This window comes from Rhinatrema bivittatum, chromosome 1, assembly GCF_901001135.1.
Source record: "Rhinatrema bivittatum chromosome 1, aRhiBiv1.1, whole genome shotgun sequence".
In the NCBI taxonomy this organism is placed as follows: domain Eukaryota; kingdom Metazoa; phylum Chordata; class Amphibia; order Gymnophiona; family Rhinatrematidae; genus Rhinatrema; species Rhinatrema bivittatum.
The window spans coordinates 693,228,990-693,254,241 of NC_042615.1; the positions used below are offsets into that span (position 1 = coordinate 693,228,990).

The window sequence follows — 25,252 nt, forward strand, 5'->3', positions numbered from 1 at the left end:
CAAGATCGCTGTGCAGATGCTGGACACAATTTGAAAACAGTCTGCGAAATCAGGCAGTTCCTGCACACCCCTGAATCATAGATTTACCCTAAGGGACCTATTTTCAAGGTCATTTAACTTCTCTTCTAATTCATGGGCCATTTTTACCAAGCCCCTGGCTGCCTCTTGCCGTGCTGCCAAATCAACGGCTTGCTCATCCAGACATGTTGCCACCTCTGTCACGTGGTCCCCAGAGCCACATCTCCCTTCACCTCTGCCACCATCGCCCTGAATTCAGCCTGTAACAATGCCATATCCTGCCTCAATTCAGCAAATCAGCGCTGAAACTCTGCGCAGGTGGGCTGGCCTGTGTTCTCTGCCTCGGGTGCCATGCACTTGGTCTCCTCTTTGCCGTCTAGTCCCACGTGCTGTGCTGATTACCTCTCTGCTGGCAAATGAAAACTGCTTCAGGTCAGTTTTCCTTTTAACCTGCCCCATCACCAATCTTTCTGCTTTCACACAGAGTGTTTGTTTCTGTTCCTCGGGGGGGGGGGGGGGGGGGATTGATGCCTATACAGATTAGGGGGAACGGAGCACCGGGATCAAGCATCCATTTTATATCACGTCCTTCTACATTAGTTGATTAGCTCTCAAAGAGGACAGGGGGTAACTGGAGAGGTAAAAATGTATGATCACTCTTCTGAATAAGAGTCTTGTGCTCTGTGTGGTCACAATTCTTCATCATCTTGTAATGAACTTGGTAAATGTAAGGTTTTTTAAATGTAAAGCCATTTACACATATTGGTATAAATGCCTACTTTTGTTTTCTTTTAGCTGGTCCGATACTGAGCAAAGAAGAAAAAGAGTTAATAAGGAGAAAAGAATTGAAACACATACGTGTTAAGTATGGCTTACAGGTAAGTTCAGAAGAAGTGGGATAGTAAACATGATAGCATTTGTCAATCTTTTGAAATGAAGAATTCCCTTTTTTTTTTTTTTTTAAATTTCCCAAACACATACAATTATTTCTTGAATTGTATCAGTTTACTCTCTTTTGTACTTACCTATACAAAATCAAAGTGGTACATATTACCTGCTGAAACAGCATTTCAGTATAGCCGCCTGAAAACCGTGATGTTGGGAAGGGCCATTTACTAGTTAAGGTTACTAGATAACTGGGCCACCCTGTTTTTTGTTTTACTTTTTTATTTTAAGAACAGTGCTATAAATGAATCTGATATTCACTTACCATAGGAGGCTATAACTTTGGAAACTGCAGCTGTTTTAAAATGCAAATTGGTCCACCATTTTTTTTTAAAACAGGTTACTTAAAGTTGATTACAGTAGTGCTGTGTAACAGTTGGAACTGGGCTGCTGATGTCACTGTAAACATTGACGATATATGCAAAATGTCATGCCTGCAGTAATATTAACAGGCAAGCCAGCAGCAGCAGCATTACATTAAAATATGAAAAGACCCTTTTTAACAGATGCTGTTAACAAAATCACAGCCTGTCTTTGCATATGGTAATATGCTCAAGAGCTAAATATCTATGTCTAGGTCCATCCGTCATGAAAGGGTTTCAGGAAAAATTGTGTAGTTTTGATTATTCTTCATTGAAGGAGCACAGATATCAGTAATTTATTATATGGTCCATGGTTTGGATTGCATGGTCACGATTGCATTGTGGCTCTTCTTTAATTTTCTGTTTATGGAAAAAATGTGTGCATTTCCCTGTTAAGATCTTGTGTGGTTGAATAGCACATGGCCCATCTATTACGTGTTTATTTTAAATACAAACTAATACCTTTGAACAGGTGACATGGATTGTAAATGATTACAGGGTTCATTTGAAAGATTTGAAATAGTCTTTCTTTTAAGATGTGAGCAATATGATGCATGCATCATGCAATGTTTAATGGACTTTCAAAGTGATATTGGTGATTGGTTCATACATTTCTGTAGATCTAGCTGTTATAAGTGTTCATTTTAAATATCATAAAAAGTTATGTATAAAAGGGTTAAATGGATTGTAATATGTGCAAAAGTCCCATGCTAAATGAACCTTGCTTTCACAAAATATATGTACTCTGACAGGCCAACCAGGGAAACCTATGGCAATTAGAAGCTTCATATGGAGGTAGGGTTTAAAGGCCCCAGCACAATTTATTAAAGTGAAAACTGAAAGGTTTGGAGTCTACTGTCCTTTACAGCATTCTTGGTCCTAACATAAAAGGATTATATTAGTTCAAAATAAATAACACAATAATACTAGTCTATCTCCATCTGTTCAGAACTGAAGATCTTGGCAGACCTTTTTGTAGACCTTGTGGATAATGGGAAATTCTGCCTATACCTGCACCATGGTATTTACAACTTTACTTTTGGCTTAGGGAAACAGCTATGCCCTCTTTTTCCAGGCTGTCTGTGACATCCAGACTTCAGGAAGCAGTAAAACAAAAGTTCTAGTGCTTACCTCTACAAAAGCAAAGAGCACTTCAGTCTCCTTTGCAGGGAGCAAAGCTTTCTCAGGTTTGAAGGAAGTAAGCTGCAATTTCAGCTTCTGGGGTATTCAAGCACAACTGTTAAGCTAATAAGTTAAAGTCTGCAAAACTTCTCTTAGCTACCTTACAAAGCAGCCAGTCCCTGCCTGTAGATAAAACATAACTTGCTTAGTGTAGAGTTCATTCACTGTCAGAACTCTGTATTTCCAATAAGAAAATTGTCAAAAGGAAGGGAGAGAGAATTCCTGCTACATCCTGAGTTTATTTGTATTTGTCAAGAAATTATGTTTTGCGCCCATGGTTGGATGATAAATTAATTATATTTATTTTCTTACATTTGTAAAACTGCCTATCCTAGTCAGCTCAAGGTGAGCTTCGGTACTTGTAACAATAATATAGTAATTGAAACCAGCCTAAAAAAACAAAAAACACTCTATACAGCTCATAAGCTTGCTTATAAAGTTGGGGCAGCACAACACCTTTTTGGTTGGAGAAGCCAAACCAAGCAACCTGCACCTCTTCCCTCCAAGCTCCCTAGTTGTGTGGGGAAAAAGGGTGGTCAGGCTATGGCCCCCAGTAGCTCACCCCATTCCACTGCCTATATTATAAAGTGTTATTCATGAAGATATGTACCTTTTTTATTTGCCTTTCAGAGCCCAGAAACCTGAATGGGTTTACTCCTTCGCAAGATAGCATAATTCCAACCAAGTTTTGTAACAGCCTCACAGTTGTCATAATAGCAGTAGGAGCAATTTCTTCTTCATCCAGTCAGACCAGTGTAGACGAGTTATGCCTCCTCCCCCCCACACCCCGCCCAATATATGAAGACAGATGTCAACAGAGTCATAGAAACATAGAAATGACAGCAAAAAAGGGTCTATCCAGGCTGCCCAGCAAGCTTATGCCAGTATCTGCTGCGCTGTGTAGGTTACCCCATGCTTATCAGTTTCCCAGACTGTAAAAGTCAGGGCCCTCGATGGTTACTGTTTGAATCCAGTTCTCTGTTACCCTCATGCTTATCAGTTTCCCACACTGTAAAAGTCAGGGCCCTTGGTTGCTGTTTGAATCCAATTCCTCTTTACGCCTTGCCATTGAAGCAGAGAACAATGTTGGCGTTGCATCAATGTATCAGGCTTATTGGTTGAGTAGTAATTGCTGCAACAGCAAGTTACCCCCATACTTGTTTCCCCAGACCATAAAAGTCAGGACCCTTGGTTGCTGTACGCATCCAATCTCCCTTTTTCCCCTGCCGTTGAAGCAGAGAGCCATGATGGAGTTGCATCAACAGTAACAAGGCTTATTGGTTGAGGGTAGTAACTGCCGCACTAGAAAGTTACTCCCATGCACTCTTTTCTTCATTTCCATCTTTTAGCCTTTAGAGATCCATAGTATTTATCCCATGTTAACTGTTTTGGTTTTCACCACCTCCTCCATAAGGGCATTCTAAGCTTCCACCACCCTCTCCTTGAAGAATTATTTTCTGTCACTGGTTCTGAGACGTCCTCCCTGGAGTTTCATTTTGTGACGCCTAGTTCTACTAATTTCTTTCCAACGGAAAAGGTTTGATGTTTGTACATTAAAACCTTTCAGGTATCTGAAGGTCTGTATCATATCACTTCTGTGTCTCCTCTTCCAGGGTATACATATTCATATCCTTCAGTCTCTCTTCATAGGTTTTCTGATATTGACCCCACACCATTTTGGTAGCCCTTTTCTGGACTGCCCCCTTTTGAACTCTATCCAGAACTGACACAATACTCCGGTGAGGTCTCACCAAGGTCTTGTACAAGGGCATCACCGCTTCCTTTTTCTTACTGGCTATTCCTCTCTTTATGCAGCCCAGCATTCTTCTGGCTTTAGCTATTGCCTTGTCACATTGCTTCTCCATCTTCAGATCGCTAGCCACCATCACCCCAAGATCACACTCTTGGTCCGTGCATATCAGCCTTCCCCCCCCATCACATATAGCTCTTTTGGATTACCGCATCCCAGATACATTACTGCCCTTCTTGGCATTGAATCCCAGCTGCCAAATCTTCGTAAATCACTTTTCATTCTCTCTACTCCTTCAGACATGTCTTTTCTCCAAGGACAAACAGGATGGTAATCCTCACACATGGATGACGACATTCGATGGAGCCTGGCACGGAAAACTTTTGTCAAAGTTTCTAGAAACTTTGACCGGCACACTGAGCATGCCCAGCATGCCACTAAGCACGCGTCCACGCGGGGTCCCTCTTCAGTCTCTTCTTTTCTGCGACGCTGTTGCCTCGCGGTCGCAGAGCTCACGCTCTGTTTTGCAATTTTTTGCTGTTTGAAAGTGTTTTTTCCTTCCATGTGTTGCGTACAGTCCCTCGCACCTTCAGGTCCTTTTCAGTGATCTGGTAAGTCCCTCGTGTTTTCGCAGTCACCGACAGCCTCTTTCCCCAGTGCCCACTGACCATCAACTGCACACCACATACTTTTTTCCATGGCATTGACTGGCTTCTGCCAGTGCCCCAGACTATGTCCATCACAGACCCCCACAAGGTCTGCGTTCTCTGCCCTCAGATGTCCACAGTTGTGATCTCTGTGCCCAGATGACCCCTAAGGGTCGTCGGACTCGTCTTGCCAAAATGGAAAAATTATTTGGGTCCAAGTAGTCAGATCTGTCCTCTGCCTCGGGGACCTCCACTCAACTCGGAAAGGAGATCCTGGTCTCACCCCCTTCAGGATCACCCCCCTCCTACGTTCCCAGGGCCAGGGGTTCTACTCCAGGTATTTTCTAATCCCCAGGAAAATGGGTGGCCTCCGGCCCATTCTGGACCTGAGAGCTTTAAACAGTTTTTTTGTGAAGGAAAAGTTCAAAATGGTTTTGCTGGGCACCCTGATTCCCCTTCTCAAGGAAGGAGATTGACTCTGCTCCCTCAATCTAAAAGACACATACGCCCATATCCCCATCTTTTGGTCAGATCGGCAGTACCTGCAATTCCTGGTCGACAGGAATCACTATCACTATTGCGTTTTGCCCTTTGGCCTGGCATCTGCGCTCCGGGTCTTTACCAAATGTCTGGCGGTTGTCGAGGCCCATCTTCAAAGACAGGGGACCCCACAATAGAAGTGCTGTTCTTTGGTGCAGCAGATTGCAGGCTATACTTCCCCAGTTTAGGGATAGCCCTGTCTGGGGACAGGGGAGTCTGTGCTTCCTTGGGGGGGGGGGGGGAGTATATGCTATCATGGCTGAGGTATTAATACCTAAGCCAGGTTCATGGCAGTCTATTCCGAGATTGCCCTTACCCTGCTCTGGTGCCCTTAGGGTTTCCAGGATGAAGAAATTCTGTTCAACAGGGGTTTACACTTGCAGCACCCCAGCTTCTTGTCTCTTAGTGGAGTGTTTCTGGATTTCTTCCCTGGGGAATTTGCTCTCAGATTGCAGTAGTTCCAAGCAGGCTGAGGGCTCTATCTCGATGGGTCACTCCCTACTGGAATAAGCAGTGAGTTATTCGCTTAGGTTTGAGTTATACAACCTAGTGACTTGTGCTTACCCCAGCAGTCTGCCTCCTTGTGTTCTTTAGTCCTTCTGACTTCCAGTTGAAATGTCGGGGAGAGGAGAGAAAAAGCTGAGGCATTCGTGGTCTATCTTAGTGTACACATGCATGGAAAGATATACCACTTTTTCCCTATATTTTCTCCAAGCTCTGGCCAGTACTGCCTTTAACTTTTCTCACTTCACTAGATCTGAACTATCCTGTAGAAAGGATGGATAGCTCTGCCCTTGCCAGGGTGTAGTGTAGGTGAGCTTCAGGCCTAAGTTTCTCCCTGCTTGTGGATTTGGGCTAGCAATCCTATTCAGGTATTGCCTTTCATCCCCTGAAACTCTTGATGCTGTCCTGCTGGGCAGCTGTGTCTGGTGCTTTGGCAAGAAAGGTCTGTCACAGACCTTGCCATTGTTGCTGATTATTTTATCAAGCATTGCTTGGGTTTTCTGCCCATCGTGCCTATCAGCCAAACATGGGCTCACTTCTGCAGATGCATTCTGTCCTTTAGATGTCAGTGGATCGCAGTTTCTTTCTGGGAGGTTCTTGGGCCTCAGTTGGTTTTCGGTTGTCTTGTAACACAGAAGGAAACTATGCGGTCTTTGTCCACATCTCTTGTTTACATCTCTAGATTTTTTCCTGTATCCAGGAGGTTCTAGATCTACTGTCGTCAAGGTTTACTGATCCAAAACCCTGCTTGTAATGTTTTCCGTGATGTGGAGTATGTTTCTTGCTGGCATTAGCATCACTCCTCTGCCTTAGGCGCCCCTGCTACGCATGGGGGTTTTCTGCCTCAGTCATTTCTATCATTTTTTTTTCTTTGTAGAACCCAACTCTTTTCCCACCTAGACCCTTTGTGGGTCGGCTGCCTCACAGGCAAAATGGAGAGAGATGGTGCTTTCAGCACGGTGCAATTTTCCATTTTGTCTTGCTTGGACAATCTTGGGATTCACTCATTGTGAAAAGCTTGGGATTCACTCATTGTGTGGAATACCATCCTGCTTGTCCTCGGAGAGTACCTGTTACAGGTAAGCAACTCTGCTTTCTTTCTCTGCAGAAACAATTTGGTTCAGTTGACATCTTAGGAAGGTCAGAGTATATTGGGATGTCACTGAGCATTTATGAAGTTACCCTGCCATAGTCATAACCAATGTTCCCTCAACTTTGTGAAAGCCTGTGTGTGCCAGAATTTTGTTTTTGTGCAGCTTTTTTATAGGCACAAGTTCAAATGTGTGCATTATGGGCCAGTATAATGCCAGTAATATCTGGATTTCTTCTGTACATGTGTGTGCACATAGCTTAGAGGGAACAGTGGTCCTAATGTGCATATTTTTAGGTATCTTAAAATATTCACACATCTCCGTATTTGTACATAAGATATGAATATTTTTTATTTGCAAAGTGGCCAGATATCTCTGACATTTTTCTAAATCTTGAATCTGGGTAAATTAAATTGTCATTTTAGGGAGGTACTGGCACAACATTACAAATACTGTCATACATGATTGCCAGACTCTCTATTTTATACAGGTGATTCTCCAAAATCTGTTTTTTTGGGAGCTGTGTGAGATTGAGCTTTCAAAATCCATTTCATTTATTGAAAATACAACAGGCAAAATGCATTTAACTAAAACAGAAAAAAACATATTTTCTCAGTTCTTATTCTTGTAAAAATAATTTAAATTGTTTGTATAACTTTTTGATTTATATTTATAGATTTGTAGGGAATTATTACTGCTAATTTTATTGCTAGCTGATGGCTTCTGGGTTTAGCTGAACCTGAAAATCCCTGATAAATCCACTCCAGTATGAAAAGGGGTAGTTTGGATTTCAACTGAAAAACAAGCCAAACACTGACAGTTCCATCCTCTGCTACTGCTCCTCCTTTCTTTAGACCTTTGTGCTCCAGCACTTGCTGACTGCTGTACCTGTGCGGTTTCTATACTCCTATGCTATTCTTATTAACAGCACAAGCAGAGTTTGACTGAGAGCTGCACATCTGAGCCAGAAGGAGCATGGGAACTGATAGCGGGAGTGGTTTGAGGCACTGCTGGAAGGAAGATACTTTTGTGGCTGTCGAGAGAAAGAATGCGATAGGGCTTCCAGATGGACCTAGATCCTGGGGCTACTGGGAGACACCTTGCTATGGGTGGGAGGGGCAATGAAATGGAAGTGTTTTACTTGAACTAAATTTTACATGAAATATTCCATGTAAGAAAACATTTTAAGCAGAATATCTTGAAATATCAGAAAAGTAACCCAATCAATGTGATTGCAACATGAAAACACAGATAAATACCAATTTTAAGCACCCTCACAAAAACCCTAATTAGCTGGAAAATAAATCCCAAATTTATATTTTATAAATATCTAATAGAAGTCCTAATCTTAGCTTAAGAGTTTTGATGCACCAGTTTCATTTTGTCTTGCAACTTTGGCTTATATAAAAACATTACAGGTTCTAATGTTTGGTGATTTACTTATTGAATCTGATATTCATAGAGCTGTTCCATAGCTATTTATTTCTCTTCTCTATCGACAAGCATGCTGAGTTAGTCATGATACGTAGTGGATATCATCCAGTTGTGTCGAATGGATCTATGCCTCTAACTCAGTAAAGTTTTACTACTGAGCATGCATGTATCTATTGCAAACCCACTGCTGCAAAATGATTTTTAGTGAGTCCACTCCAATAGATACACGGCAGTGAAGTATCTGAAGATCGATAAGACTAGTGGCGTCCAACCTGTTCTCAAATAATAGAACTTTGCAATTATCGGATGTCTATGGTGCTCTTTTATGAAAGAGTCGATTAGTTCAAGTGATGAGAAGTGGATAAAATGATAACCTAACAGTGCAAGCGCTAACCTTCAGGATGTGTTGAGATGAATAAAGGTATGGTTGTAGAAAGCTAAGAGAGCTGGGAATACTGGCAGTTAAGGAACATTCGGATCTGAATACACTGTAGAGTGTGTATGGATAATGTGACCTGCTTATTAATATATACTGCTTAAGCTGTATTTATGGAAGAAGTATGCTTTTTTTAACCATGCACTTATCCCCTGATGAAGACGGCCTATGGCAATTGAAACTAGGATTCTAGTTGGAGGGTTTGGGTACAATTGTTAGGGTTTATATTGTTTTTATTGATGTAATCATTATCTATGAATACAAATTTAAAGGTTGAGTGGTGACATCCTTGGTATTGTGTGTTATGACATTGATGCCACATTAGGTTACCTTCAATTTGACACTATACAGAATTTTGTCAGGAGCAGAGTAGGATATGATACCCCCTACTCCCACCAATTACTAGAATCCTTATGCCAACAAAATAAATAGAACAAGGGCTGACTCCAGATCCCATATGCTCTCTGGTACTTCTCATATCTAATTGCTGAAAAGCAGAACATAAATAACTAAAATAAAAAAACAATTGGCCTCCAGTTCAAATTTTGCAGAGCCCAGAAGTGCAGGATTCCATTCTGGTATCAGAACAGGACAAAAGGGCATGTCAGCCCCTCGACCAGATAGCAGACTTGGTGAAAGATTTCTTTACCTCTGTGTAGTTAAGGATACGGAGGATACCTTCCAACCTCTCCTTTCCAGGATATCAGATCTACTCCCACAAGGAGTCGTCCCAGTGACCCATGTTCGGGTGGATAGGTTCGGGTGGATGGTTCGCTTGCAGCAAAGTCCAGCTAGTCAGAGGATATCCACCAGGAGTATACCTCTCTGAGGCAACCAAGGCCCCTCCTCAGTCATTGGGGTTCTGGATCAGTGTTCCTACAATTCTAGGGTCTGAAGAGGGGTTGATGGTGATCTATTCTGAACCCTTTGGAGCACTCATCTGCACTGGAGAAATTTTTCTAACTCCAAATTTCTGGACAATCTGCGAAAAGCACTCTGAGTTATCCTTGCACAAACATCTTTGGTGGCCTCCAAATTATGGAAATGCTGATGGAGCTAGCAGCAATCCTGCAAATATATACTTGAATACTCTGCCAGGGAAGGACCCTCGATTCCTGGATAATTTTGGTAAAAAAGTGTTTCAAAGCTTCATGCTTAATGCACGGCTCTTCACACTCCAATTCTACATGATTCAGTACTTACATGATTGTATGCAGAAACTCACTGTTTCTTCTGCCTAGGATGGTGAAAATATTTACCTTCAGCCATTCTTAGATGAGCAAGAATTTATATACTATCTTCTTTGATCCATCTACGAGGCATTCAGTACCACTGCATGCACTTTGACAGCAACCGTCAGAGCATGCTAAATGACTTGATTAAGAATCAGTAGCCTAGATGATGATGTCCATGACTAGTTAGCAAACGTCCCATGCTGGGTGATCACCTTTTCAGAAATAGTGGCTTAAATTATGGAACAGCATGTGGCAGTCCAGTCTCCCTCTACAGAACAGGAACAACAGTCTTCTGCAGGGTGTGCTTACTATGCTTTTAAAACACCATACTTCCAGAGGCATCCCTTCCAGCATTTTCAGTGATACTGGATGCCACCCCTACATCCATCGCAGCAAATTCTGACTGCATGAACATCGTCAACCAAAACAACACAACACAACAAATCTAGCCAAAGCCTGGGTCAAGCTTTTAACTACCTTTCCAGTAGGGGGGGGAGAATCCAGTACTACCTGGAAGAGTGACTCAAGATCACCAAAGATCTCAAAATGTTGGTATCTGGATATTGCTTGCATTTCTTACAGCTTCCCATGCTACCTCATCACTCAGCCTTCAATCCAAATCCATCTCACTCAACACAACTCCAGCTGGAAGTGAAGTTGCTCCTCACCATCATCATTGCCAGCGGTTCTGCTCCCGCTACTTTGTTATCCCCAAGGAATCTAGGGACAGAGACCCATCCTGGATTTAAGAAGCCTGAACAAGCTTATACAATAGGAGAAATTAAAAATGAATTCCTTCTACACTATTCTTTTCTTCATCCAGAAGGGGAAGTGGATGTGCACCTTGGATCTAAAGGATCCTTCCGTGGGGGAGCCAGGTTGCTTCTTACAGTAAGTGCTATGCTACACAGCCCTCAACTTTGGACTCCCCCACATGTCCTAGCTAATTCAGCCCTGCTTGTCAACAGAAAAAGCAAGTTTGCTTACCGTAAATTAGGTTCTTTGTAGACAGGATGATTTAGCCATGCTTAATGTCTGTCACCTCTCTAGAGAGTTGACTATCTAGCTAAAGGTAAGCTCTGCACAGGACTAAGGAGCTCATGAGGCAGCATGCTCAGGAACTCCTGTGCATTCTCAGTGGCAAAACTTTACAGATGGGTCTGTTTGGCTCCATGGGATGACATCACCCCACATGTCCTGACCAATTCATCATGCTGTCTATAGAGAAGCCTGTTTATGATAAATTCACTTTCCTCATTACTAAGCAGAACATTTATTTATAAAATAAGATGATTTACATATTTCTATTAAGCTGTATGCTTTTTTATGCCAAGAAATTTTTAGGAGTTATTTTATTTTTGTACAGAACACCGATTATGAAGACTGCAAAGCTTTAAAGAATCCAAAGTACAGAGACAGAGCAGAAAAACGCAGAAAGAGAGTGGGAAGTGAAGCCCCTTTTCAAAGAGAGTGTGCTCCAGCATCTGTACATGTGTATGTTTCTAAAGCTTTATTTCAGATTATGATGGCTTCTTGTAATTTAATAATTAATTGTAATCTAATGTAATGCCAGTAATGTTAATGGTCAAAATGCAGTGCATGCTTACATTTTACCTTGTATAGTTTCATTTAGATCAACTTGCATGCCAGTTTCATGTCTAGTGAGCATTCTTACACTATAGTTAAAAAATTGCTTATCAGACAATTCATTAACATGGCATTTTGTTATGGATCGTTAAAACAAAAAAGTAAATTTTCTGATGATTTTTGTGGTGTGATCATGTACTAAATTTTTGAATATATAGCAAAAATGTTGCTTTTTTGTTCTCACACATCAACCATCTTTATTTTTACTCTAAAGTGAAATCAATGACAGCAACAAAGGTCGGAAAATGCTGGAGAGAATGGGATGGAAAAAAGGAGAAGGACTGGGAAAAGATGGAGGTGGGATGAGAGATCCGGTAAGTCCCTAAGTTTTTATGCTTGCATAAGGTTTGCACAGTTAACTGCAACAAACGCCTTTTACAGAATTAAAAACAAACCAAAAAAAAAGGTTTCTATGCTAGTCTTGGGTAGGTCTTGACTTGCAGTATTGACTGGTGTCCTCTGTGGAGTGAGTAGAAGCAAAACAAATTCTGAGAGATTCATCCATCACACCCCCAACTAAGAATTTTTAGCAAGAAATGGCTTCACTGCATCATCTCCTCTTTGTAATTTAAGACAGATTATTAGGAAGAAAGAATATAGGGGCTCCCCTCCTATGTAATCTTTTGTACTAGCATTTGTTAGAAATGGATGATCTACTATGATTTTTCCACTAATTTTAATCTATTGCTGGTTACGAATCTCAGCTGGTAGAATTGTTATATGTAAACTCCAGGAAAGGACGATGCACATGCTTTAGAACTTGGCAGATAATGAAAGACAGTACTCTCTTCCAATCATGAAAGGATGTAGAAGAAATGAGGAGGTCTCCAGCAGGGTATAGATTGAATGGTCCTTGGAATTCTTACTCTGGTTGGAGCATAATGCCATATCAGAGAGGTAGCATTCCAAATAAATATTAAATTAAGCTGGAGTTTGTGCCCTAATTTTGTACCATGGTTTCCCCTTAAAACAGGTCCACTACCAAAAAGCAACTGCTGTGGTGTCAACAGAGTTGCTTACCTGTAAGAGGTGTTCTCCTAGGACAGCAGGATATTAGTCCTCACACATGGGAGACATCATTGGATGGAGCCTGACAGAAAACTTATGTCAAAGTTTCTGGAACTTTGACTGAGCATGCCCTATTCCACATGTTCACACGGGGTCCCTCTTCAGTCTTGTAACATAGAATTACAATAAAAATTTAAAAAAATAGGAGAAACCAATTCTGCAGGGTGGTGGGCGAGTTTTCTGAGTGCTAAATTCCTGCTGCTACAGGTAAGCAATTCTGCTTTCTCTTAAGACAAGCAGGATGGTAGTCCTCACATACGGGCAAATCCCTGGCTAGCTACAGGCTGTTTCCCAACACAAGGGGACCAACGAGCACCAAGTGCCAATGGGCATAACCAGAGTGCTGGTGGGAACAGGGGAAGACAGCCTGAACCCAAACAATGGGCCCTAGGCAGGGAGAGTTGGGTTCTATACTTTGAAGAAATTCCTGAGGACAGACTGGCCGAACCTACTGTCAGGTCGTCCATCCTTGTCCAGACAGTAATGGGTTGTGAATGTGTGGAGAGAACTCCACATTGCAGCTTTGCAGATCTCCTCCACAGGAACTGCTTACAAGTGGGCCACCAACGTTGCCATGGCTCTGACAGAATGAGCATTGACATGACCCCCAAGATGCAGTTCCATCTGGTCATAACAGAAGGAGATGCAGTCTGCTAGCCAATTGGATAGTATCTGTTTGGCAACGGCAACTCCCAACCTATTCGTATCAAAAGAAATAAAAAGTTGGGTGGACTGTCTATGGGCTTCTGACCACTCCAGATAAAAGGCTAAGGCTCTCTTGCAATACAAACTGTGCAGGGCTCGTTTGCTTCGGTGCAAATGGGGCCTGGGAAAGAATGTTGGTAGGATGATTGACTGGTTAAGATGGAAATCCATCAACACTTTAGGTAGGAACTTACGGTGCGTACGCAAGACCATCCAATCATGATAAAATTTAGTATAAGGTAGATAAATCACTAAGGCCTGGAGCTCGCTGACCCTGCGCGCTAAAGTTACTTACACCAAAAATATAACCTTCCAGGGTCAGGTACTTCAGGTCACAGGTATGCAGAGGCTCAAAAGAAGCTTTCATAGCGGGAGGCCTTAGGGGAGGTTTCAATTGAAGCAGGCCTCGCATAAAGCATGCAACTATCGGCTGTACAGAGATGGGCATACCATCTACACCTTGGTCGTATGCGCCAGTTGCACTGAGATGAACTCTAGCGGAGTTGGTCTTCAAGCCAGCCTCCAATAGGTGTAGAAGGTAGTAGAGCAGTTTATGCATGGGGCAGGAGAACAGATCTAGGGCCTTCTGCTCACACCACACAGAAAACCTCCTCCACTTCAGTCCATAGGACTTTTTAGTGGAAGGCTTTCTGGAAGCCACCAGTACCCGAGACACATCCTCAGAAAGATCGAGCGATTGCAGGATTAACCTCTCAACATCTAGGTGTGAGCGACAGGGCCTGGAAGTTGGAATGTCGCAGCCTGCCCTGATCTTGCATGATGAGATCTGGTGAAGTCTCCAGACTGATCTGTTTCCAGATGGACAACTCCCAAAAGAGTGGAAGCCAAATCTGTCTCGGCCAGTGAGGTGCTATGAGGATCATAGTCCCTCGCTCCTTGCAAAGCTTCAAGAGAGTCTTCGTGACTAGAGGAAGAGGATAAGCATACAGAAGACCCCTGCCCCAATGTTAGCCAAAGGCATCCAAGGCTGATTTGTCATCTGACCTGTACAGGGAGCAGAACTAAGTTTGCCTTCCTGTTGCAGGGGGACGCGAACAAGTCCACATCCAAGCTCCTCCAGAGGTGGAAGATCCACACGACTCAGTCTGACCACTCACATTTTCTGTTCCGGCCAGATACATAGCTCTGAGTATCATCCCATGGGACAGGGCCCAGGACCAAATCTGGACTGCTTCCCGACAGGATGACCCTCTGCCCTCCCTGCTTGTTGACATACCACATAACACATTGTCTGTTTGTGTCAGGACAGTTTTTCTGGACAGCCAATCTCTAAAAGCCCATAGCGTGTACCTGATCACCTTTCGTTCCAGGAAGTTGATCTGACATCATGCTTCCTGGGCAGACCAATAAGCCTTTGGTGCGGAGCCCCTCTACATGATCTCCCCACCCTAATGTGGACACATCGGTGGTTAGGACAATTTGGGTAGGGGGATTTTGAAAAGATAGTCCCTGTTCCAAATTCGAGAGAGCCCGCCACCAGGACAAAGAGTCCTGGAAAGGCAGAGTGACTTGGATGCAAGCCCAGAGGCTCTGCATGGCCTGGCGCCACTGCGACCCCGGGGTTCATTGGGCTCTGCACATGTGAAAAGGTGAAGGAGTAACATGGACAGTTGCGGCCATGTGGCCCAACAGCCTCAACTTGTGTCGAGCTGAAACCTGCTGGCTCTGTTGAATCACCGCTGCTATGGACGCCAAGGTGATTGCTCTGGACCACGGCAGGAAGGCTTTTGCCTGAGCCGTGTCTAGTAGGGCTGCTATGAAGTCCAATTGAGGTGATGGGCTGAGATGGGACTTTGTGTAGTTGATGACGAACCCTAGTGACTCTAACACCCGGATGGTCAAGCGCAAGAACCGATCAGCCCCTATCTTAGAGGTGCTCTTGTCCAGCCAATTGTCCAAGTACAGGAAAACATGCACTCCCAGTCTGCGGAGGTGCGCCCCCACCATGGCCAGATATTTTGTGAAAACGTGGAGCCGATGCTAGCCCGAATGGCAACACACTGTACTGGAAGTACTGTTTTTCCACCACAAATCTGAGATACTTCTTGTAATCCAGGAAGATCTCAGTTGCGAGTATGCATCCTTTAAACTGAGGGAGCATAGCCAGTCCCCTTTTTGCAGAAGTGGTATCAGGGAGTCCAGGGAGATCATTTTGAAAAGATTTCTCAAAAAAGAAAAGTTCAAAGCCCTTAGGTCAAGGATGGGATGTGCTCTTTGAAATCGAGAAGTACCGGGAGTAGAATCCCTGCCTTCTTTTCCCTAGTGGGACATGCTTGAGCACTCTGGCCGTTAAGAGGGCAGAGAGCTCCTGAAGTAGTACCTCCTGATGTGCTATTGGCCCCCAAAACAAGCACCAGGAGGAGGGCAATTTGGCAGGACATCCAATAGGTTTAATTGGTATCCTTGACGGATGATGGACAAGAACCCACTGGTCCCAGATTATACTGGGCCACTGATCCGCAAAGAACCGAAGCTTGCCCCCAACCTGAGTCTCGGAGTAGAAGTGGCTGGCTTATACTCCCTACAATCCAGTCAAAACCCCATCCCAGGATTTGGCGGGGGAGCCAGCTGGGGCTTGGGAGCTCTCTGTTGCCTGGGATGGCCACATGAGCTCACCTTCTGTGAACGGGAGCAAGGGGGCTGGAGAATAGTACTTCCTCTGGCAGTAGAAAGACTTCCTCTGACCCTACCTCGCAGACCTCTTGGCTGAGAAGGGCGGGTCTGAAGTGCTGGCAGAGAGCTGTTGGAGGGTCTCATGGTGATCCCGCAATTGGGCAACCGGGTCCCTCACCTTATCTCCGAACAGATTCTCTCCTGTGCATGGCAGGTCAGCTAGTTTTTTCTGTACCTCCGGTTGGAGATCTGAGGCCCGCAACCATGCCATTCTGTGGGCTCCGATTCCTGCTGCAGAGACTCTCACTGCCATCTCAAATAATTGTAGGTTGAACGAACCTCATGTTTTCCACACTCCAGGCCCTGCCGCACCAGCAATAAGAAAGGGTCCTGCTGCTGTTGAGGCAGTCGCTGGCCGCCTCTGGCACCTTCTTCCAGAGGTTGTGAGAGTATTGGCTTATGTAGAGCTGGTAAGAGGCAATGCAGACAATGAGCTTGGCCCCTTGGAACACTTTCCTCCTAAGAGCGTCCATCGCTCTATGATACTTGCCTGGGAGTGCCAAGGCGTGGGTCCAAGAGCACTTGTCCGCCTTGAAAGCCAATTCGACTACTACCGATTGGTGTGATTGCTGACGATTCTCGAATCCAGTAGCCTGTTGAACAAGGTAAACCTCATCTGCCTTCCTGTTGATGGGAGATACTGTGAGGAGGTGCTCCTAGATCCTCAGCGGCAGCTCCCTAAAGATCTCATGCACCAGGACCGCCACAATCTTTTTAGGGGCTTCCATGAACTGGAGGATTTCCAGCATGTTATGCCTGGCATCCTCCTCCATCATTAACTGAAAAGGGATGGCCTCCGCCATCGCCCATACAAAACCTGCGAAGGTCAGGTCCTCTGGAGGAGATGGTTCTGAAGGGAGACCCTCCAACTCCTTGGAGAAGGATTCCACAGTGTCATCCCCCCAGTGGTAATATGGGGCCTCATCCTCACTATAGTCCACAGGGGATGGAGCCCTGGGTCCTCTGCCTTCGTCCAGAGGCACGGGCATTAGTGGCACTGGTGCTGGCTCAGGCAAAGTTGAACAGGGAGCTGCAGGCATTGGTGTCTCTCCCGGCCTCGATGGAGCTTCCTGCTCAGAGGAAGCAGCAACAAGCATTGAATCAGTTGGCGGAAGCATCAGTGCCTCGCCGGGTATCGATGGTCTCCCGGGAACCGATACCAACTGGGTCAGTAACACACCAGTAAGCTTGTTGAGCTATTCCAGGAGCAGTTCCAGCAGGATGAGTACGGCAATGGCACTGTTGGTGCTGCTGGTTGCCCACTGCACCGCCATCTGGACCTGCACACCAGCTCCTTCTCGAAAGTTGCTGATGCCAAAACTGACTGGGAGGCAGGAGGGGTGGCCAAATCTTCCTCGGATCCCCAAGGTGGATCGGTGACTGGCACCAGGACCAGTGGAAACAGTCACGGACCCCTGGCATCGATGGAGGATGGGCACTCCTCGCCATGGAATCGCTTCGGGTGCATCCCGGCATGAACCGGCGCCTTCCCGAGCCCGGTGCCGATACTTCCTTGGCTTCCCTCTGTGCTCAGCCTGGTCTTTCCCCTGTGCCAAGGTTAATGACAACGAACCCAGTGTCCTTGACTTGGAAGAAACCAACAGAAGCCGGTCCCCGGCATCGACAGAACAGACAGCCCCACCAATGCCGATGGCTTGGTGTCCATCTGTGCAGATGCCACCGAAGCTGTTGTCAATGTCTCGGACTTCCTTGACCTGAAGAGTTTCTCCATCTTGTTGACCTGAGCGGGACGTCCCTTGGGGGTCACTTGGGCACAAATGTGGCAACCCCAGATGTCGTGCGATGCCCCCACGCAGAGGACATGGACGTGGTTCTCAGACACTGGGGGTACCGACGGAAACTGGATGAGGCCATGATGAATGAAAAGAAAAGGAAAAAATCAAGAAACAATGTCAGCGGGTAGTCGATGCCGGCGGCCACTGAGGCACCGCTGCCACAGGGGGAAACAGAAGTGAAATAAGACTTACTGAACCGCCAAAATACCTGACTGAGGAAACTAGAGGGATGGATTCACGAGAAAACCCGAAAAGGACAGTGAAAAAAGTTTCCAAAAGCAATTTTTAAGGAAAATCCACAAGCTCACTCTACCGCGAGGTGAAAGCTACACAAAAAAAAAGACTGAAGGGGAACCTCACGTGGATGAATGGAATAGGGCATGCTCGGTATGCTTAGTCAATTTTGACATAAGTTTTCTGTGCCAGGATCCGATATTGTCACACATGTGTGAGGAATACCATCCTTCTTGTCCTAGGAGAATTGTTTTTGCTTTGCTTGGACTTTATTTTTTTTTTACTTAACATTTATTTAATGATAGATTTATGATTACCATTTCGATATTGTTTATTAAGTACAGTAGCATTGACGTAGCTTTGACATTATCCATGTTCCATATTTTCTAAGTTGGGTTTTGTTTAGGTTTTATTTAGAATGCTGCCTTTCTTTGGTGCATAGTTCCCAAGGCTAGTGAATTTGATACCTGAGTAAGTGTTTTGGTTGTAGAACATAATGACATCATGAAATCTTTATGTAAAACCTATTTTGTGAATAACAACATTAATGTAGAAAAGGAGACTGTACCTAATCTTATAATGAGGTCAATATTCAGACACAGCTGACTAAGTAAGTTAGCCAGAAGACATTTCCGGCTACCTTACACAGGATATTCAGCAGCATGCGTATCTGTATTCCCATATTTTTCATTACTTAGCCAGATAAGTCTTATCTGGCTAAGTTCAGACCTGCTATGGAACAGATCTAACTTCTCTGGTTAACTTAACCAGATAAATCAGAATTATGCTCACTGACTTATCCAGCTAAGTGGTGACTGCTGAACGTAACCGAATATTCAGCAGCCACCACTTAACTGGATAAGTCCTACTTAACCGGATAAGTAGCATTTGAATATTTACCTCAATGAATATTTGCTTGTATCTTTTTTAAAAACATAAAGACAATTAAAAAAAAAAATTAGAAAAGTATGTGTTTTTCAGTGTGGATTGATTAGGAAGCCTGCACAAATGCAATTCTATCTACAATTTTCAAAAGCCATTTTGCAAAGTAAATAGGCTATCTGAAACTTGCCCACCCTATACACACACAAATGTATGTGTGGGGATCAATAGCATTCATACTTTTACCTGTGGGAAATGAATTGGAAGACGATCCAGCTGTCTGTGTAGCAGTAAAGAATGCGAGGATCGATGTATAAAAAAGCCCTTTATTAGAAATGGCCCGACTCTGGCCGAGTTTCGCTCTTTGGTCGAGAGCTGCCTCAGGGGCAACTGGAACACATAATATGTAAACAAATTAAAAAATGAGCACACATACAAAAACTTATAAAAGTTAATAAAAATTAAACAGACAACATATTACTAATACAGGGATGGTGCCTTTGAATTGGACAAACGGATGCCGCCACTTGGTGGAACAAATATCAGTGAAGAAAAACGGACCGACATCGGCCAAAGGAATATTAATAGAAAATATCACCGGGTGGTCCGTTGCATAGCCGGAGAAACTAAAAACTGTGATGAACAAATTTGTTTGTTATTAAAGAGAGTTAAAAAGTAAAACCATGTGTACAAAATATGTGTTGTTATGAACAAAACCCAAATAGGGTTGACAAATCATATGGTTTTGAAAAATGCTACGGCTTACATACACAACAGGCTGCCCTACCGGAAAATGAGACCATGTAGCCTGAATCTAGGTGATATAAAATCAGCACTACGTTTAAAATGCTGAGTGTTTACGGCCAGCTTAAGGTATAAAATTGTACCTGTGTTTTGAGTAACTCGACATGTTCTCCTATCTTACCTACCCCGCATCCATTTTTTTCGATTTGTCAACCCTATTCTGGTTTTGTTCATAATAACACATATTTTGTACACATGGTTTTACTTTTTAACTCTCTTTAATAACAAAAATAAAATTGTTCAACGCATTTTTTAGTTTCTCCGGCTGTGCAACGGACCACCCGGCGATATTTTCTATTAATATTCCTTTGGCCGATGTCGGTCCATTTTTCTTCACTGATTACTGTTCCAAGTTTTCCTCTCCAGTGCCTCCATGATTATACCTTCGATGCTTGGCACCATACTTGATCTGCATACACACTCCTCTTTTCAGTTTACCTGCGTTTCTATGTATACCTTTATGATGTCACCATACATACATGTTATGATTTGATTTGTTTGTGCAATTCATACATCCATATATGTTGTCTGTTTAATTTTTATTAACTTTTATAAGTTTCTGTACGTGTGCTCATTTTTTAATTTGTTTACATATTATGTGTTCCAGTTGCCCTTGAGGCAGCTCTCGACCAAAGAGCGAAACTCGGCCAGAGTCAGGCCATTTCTAATAAAGGGCTTTTTTATACATCGATCCTCGCATTCTTTACTGCTACCTGTGGGAAATGGACAGGAGGTTTGGGCAGAGAAAGCACAATGCATGTACCGTAATTTTGCAGGGAAAATGTATCTACTGCAAAAGCAACTGAAAATCTCTGCGAGTATCTTTTTCCCTGGCACTTTTCAAAAGAAAGGATGCTTTTACTTTCCCCTTGAGAATTGGTGGAAAGTCTGTGGTTACCAGCATAGTTTTGAAAAATGTGTGCCCCCACTGAAACTTTTTAAAAGGATGCATCTTGCCGCTGCTTTAAAAGTCTGAAGAGAATTTGCGCTTTTCTCTGGATTGGCTGGAGTATCATTCTACTAATGACATGCATTATTATGCAAATTTTATTCAAAGAGCATGGTAGACATTTGGCCATTAAGCAGAGTACAGGTGTGTGAATATTGTGATTCCATATTTGCAAAGTGATAGTAAACGAAAACCAATCAACATGGAAATGAAGTGAGACATTTTCATCTGTAAAGCAACACTTCAGCCTTGCTGACTTGGTTTAGGCGATTAGTAAAAGTGAACTTTCTCCATTTCAGTTGTAGTTTAGGAATCTGCTTTGTATTTTAGCCATATTGCGAGTATTGGTGGCTGAATTCAAAACTCATGTTCTTGGATGAATGGGCAAGGATCTGTGAGGCCTAAAATATGATTAGATTTGGTTGTTTACGACTGGTAAAACTACTATGACTGTTCTTACCCTATCAAGGTCTGAAAACAGTGCTGCAAGCCACTGTATTGTCGCACTTACATTACTGCAACTCAGTTTATTTGGGTTTGCCCAAACATGGTGTAATCAAGTGACAACTTGTGCAAAATGCAGCCACCAGAACTATTTTAGGCCGTAAACCTTAGGAACGAGCATCATTATTAACATCCCTTCATTGGTTGCCATTCCCTCCAATCTGTTTCAAGTTGTTATCTTTAATTTATCGGGCTCTGGCAGGTATTGGTCCAAGTTTCTTGAGGGAGAAGATTCTAGAGTATTACATTCAAGTGAAGTCAAGAGTTTAGATTGGAAATACCATCCATTAAAAAAAAATGGTTAAATTCAGAACTAGGTCACGAGCATTTGCAGGTATGGCTCCCATTTGGTGGAATTCTCTTTCAGATTCCCTTAGGAGGGCACCACATTACATCACTTTTTGATAACTCCTAAAAACCTCACTTTTTAATAACTAAGTTTTATCTTTTTTGTGCTTTTATCATAGGATGTTATTGATTAAGTGCAGGTGGGCTCTTTATGCTAGAGGTAATTTTTTAGGAGGTTAAAGATTAGGGGTTTTTTTTTTATTATTATCATTATTTTAGCTAATTTTTAATGTATTTTTATTTAATGTTGCAATCCACTGTGAAGGTAGTATCAAATCTTGTAAGGCGGAATATAAATGTTAAATTAAATTGTCTTCTGTCCATTCTGTTTTATAGATTCAACTTCAGTTGCGGAAGAAACAAGCAGGCCTGGGTGCAAGCATGCCTAGCTCGATTGAGGATGCTCCTGTCAGAAGCAAAAACAAACAGAACTGGGAGAAGGCCAGGGAGAGGTTTTCTGAAACCTTTCAGAATGTTAAATTGAAACACGATCCGTCCAGACCCACCCCTTGGGTGAAAGGGGCCATGGAATGAATATGCTCAGTTACTCCTAATTCTTGCAGAAGAGCAGCCAAGATAGTTTGTGGTATCTGTGATCCAGAATGCCATCCTCAAGAGTCAGTGCCAGAAACGAGACTTGGGAAAGTTCAGCTGAATTGTATTGATTTCTTCGGGACATTTTTAAGTAGTCATGTTTAAAATTGTAAATTACAATGGCACCAGGTATGATTAAGCAGTCATTTCAAATGTAAATAAGTCACCATTATTCATGAGTGTAATTGTTTTGTTTGTTTTAGTTAATTTTAGTGAAACATCTCCAGCAAATTAAAGACATTTTTTCTTCTGGTTTTGACTTTTGCCCACCTTGTAGATATTGTTTTCTTACTACTATTTAAATACAGAATATAACTAGGACTCTGCAAAGTCTGATGAGCTCTGAGCTGCAAGCAGTGACGACCACAGCAGTGTTGTTAGATTTTGAATGATATTTCATCCAGAAAATGCAGACAGCTCCTGTTTTGACACAAGACCTGGCAGCTCCAGGAAGTTAGCACTGCCTGCAGCTCAGAGCTCCTGTTAGGCTCCACGGCAGGTCAATTTTAAAATCCCTGAAACCCAGTTGCCTTAAATTTGACTGCAGATAAAGCATTACAAGGCCTGTGTAGTCTGCCCAAACGTCTAGGTGTTACAGTTGCCATGGACACCAGCTGATCTCTGGCATGGAGAAAACAAATGAGCATATATAATGCAGGCATCTGTTCCTAACTGCCATCTCTTCTCTGTTTGCCTGCTTACAATTCAATTGATACATCTGAAAGGAAGACCTGTTTTAAATAATCTAGTACAAGAACAAAATGTAATACTGACAATAAATGTTAAAGCAGCAGTAATACTTAAGATCCTTAAAATATCAATTATCTGTTTCCTGGTTTTACTCTAATTCCTGGACCATCTTTCATTTATCTTAAGTTTTACATGTTATTGGGATTCAAGGTGTGTACCTTTTTGTTATCGACACTTCTTTTGTTAATTTATTTTTATTGAAAATAAAATTGTGTACAATATTTGACTTTTGACTGAGACAAAGTTTTAAAGAAATTAGTATAATAATCAAATAATTATAAATGGTACCTAGCACAAGTCTTCAGTAAAGGCAGAATATAAACATTTTAAAATAAATTATTGCAAAGATTATCCAGTACAAAATATAAAATTATCCAGTATAAAATCCAATACCATATTCATGTTTTGAAATGCCATCTAATATAGGTGGTGTGTTCTGACTAAATCACCAGTTCCAGCTGCACATGACTCAGAAGATGAGGGATTCCCTGCATTGGTGTAATCATCAATGAGGTTTGAACTGGTGACTTTAGAAAGCCAGGAAGCTGCAGAGAAACTAGGGGAGATAAAGACAGAAAAAAACCAGGGGACATTTACCCTTTGTTAGATAATTACACACCTTGGGAAGGGCCCATATTTCAGCATTAGTCGTGCCCTTATTGGTGATAGTATATCAGGAGAACAACAAGACACATATTTGCTAGTACAACAAACTCCAGGGATACGTCCTCTAGAACCTCTGCTCATGTAGCCTTGTTTTCTATACTACATTCAGCTCTGCAATCTGCTCTAGTGTTCCTGCTCTGCATCCAGCCCTGCACTCCTGCTCCAGTGTTCCTGTGGCATGCCTTGATGCCTCCCAAACTAGACCTGGTTTTACTGGACTTGGCTGCACTTCTGAGGTCACCACTGGGCCTTCTCCTTGCCCACTCGATTCACAATCTTCATCAGACCATCCAGCCTCTTCAGGTACACCTTTTCCTATACACCATTTGCTAGCAACTAAACATATCCTGATAGCATGTACCAGTCCAAAACTTAGAGGCTAGCCTGGGATGAAACAGGCAGCTAAGATGCCTGACATTCTGATGGGCTTATTTAAATACCAATCAAACGATGCAGACTCAGTTCCACAGCTTTGGACAGATGATCAGTACCCTGGAAGGACTTATTCTGGTCCAAACTAAACAGTTACATAGTAACATATTAATGATGGCAGAAAAAGACCAAATGGTCCATCCAGTTTGCCCAGCAAGTTTCCCATAGTAGTAAATGCCGCTCCGTGCAGGTTACCCCATGATTCTGTTAAGGGTAGTAACTGCCGTTCCATGCAGGTTACCCCCATGATTCTGTTAAGGGTAGTAACTGCTGCTCCATGCAGGTTACCCCCAGGCCCACTACCCCTATGCTTCTTTTCATTCATTCCCATCCTCTAGCCTTTAGAGATCCACAGTGTTTATCCCATGCCTCTTTGAAATCCTTCACAGTTTTAATCTTCACCACTTCCTCCAGAAGGTCATTCCAGGCATCCACCATCCTCTCCTTGAAGAAATATTTTCTGACATTGGTTCTAAGTCTTCCTGGAGTTTCAAATCATGACCCCCTAGTTCTACTAAATTGTTTCCAATGGAATAGGTCTGTGTTGACCATGGATCATTAAAACCTTTCAAGTATCTGAAGGTCTGTATCATATCACCCCTGCTCCTCCTCTCCTCCAGGGTATACATATTCAGGCTCTTCAACCTCTCCTCATAAGTCATTTGATAGAGACCACCCACCATTTTGGTTCCCTTCTCTGGACCGCCTCTATCCTGTCCTTTTTGAGATACAATCTCCAGAACTGAACACAGTACTCCAGGTGAGGGCTCACCAAGGACCTGTACAAGGGAATTATCACTTCCCTTTTCATACTAGATATTCCTCTCTCTACAGCCCAGCATTCTGGCTTTAGCTATCGCCCTGTCACATTGCTTTGCTGACTTCAGGTCATTAGACACTATCACCCCAAGGTCTCTCCTGTTCCATGTTCACCCCCCAACACATTCAGTTCTTTCAGATTACCACCCCCCAGATGCATGACTCTGTACTTCTTGGCATTGAATCCCAGTTGCCATATCTTTGACCACTCTTCCA

The 25,252-nt window shown here is 43.0% G+C and overlaps 1 protein-coding gene across 2 annotated transcripts in view; it reads left to right on the forward strand.

Annotated features, from left to right (window-relative positions):
* AGGF1 (angiogenic factor with G-patch and FHA domains 1) overlaps positions 1-23,345 on the forward strand; it is a 199,916-nt gene extending 176,571 nt beyond the window's left edge. For both annotated transcript variants that reach the window (XM_029575326.1, XM_029575333.1), the window contains 4 exons: positions 814-896; positions 11,511-11,638; positions 12,006-12,105; positions 22,112-23,345. In XM_029575326.1, the coding sequence (XP_029431186.1) occupies positions 814-896; positions 11,511-11,638; positions 12,006-12,105; positions 22,112-22,309 (509 nt within the window). In that variant the 3' untranslated portion in view covers positions 22,310-23,345. The remainder of the gene's footprint in view (positions 1-813; positions 897-11,510; positions 11,639-12,005; positions 12,106-22,111) is intronic.
* The last annotated feature ends 1,907 nt before the right edge of the window (positions 23,346-25,252 follow it).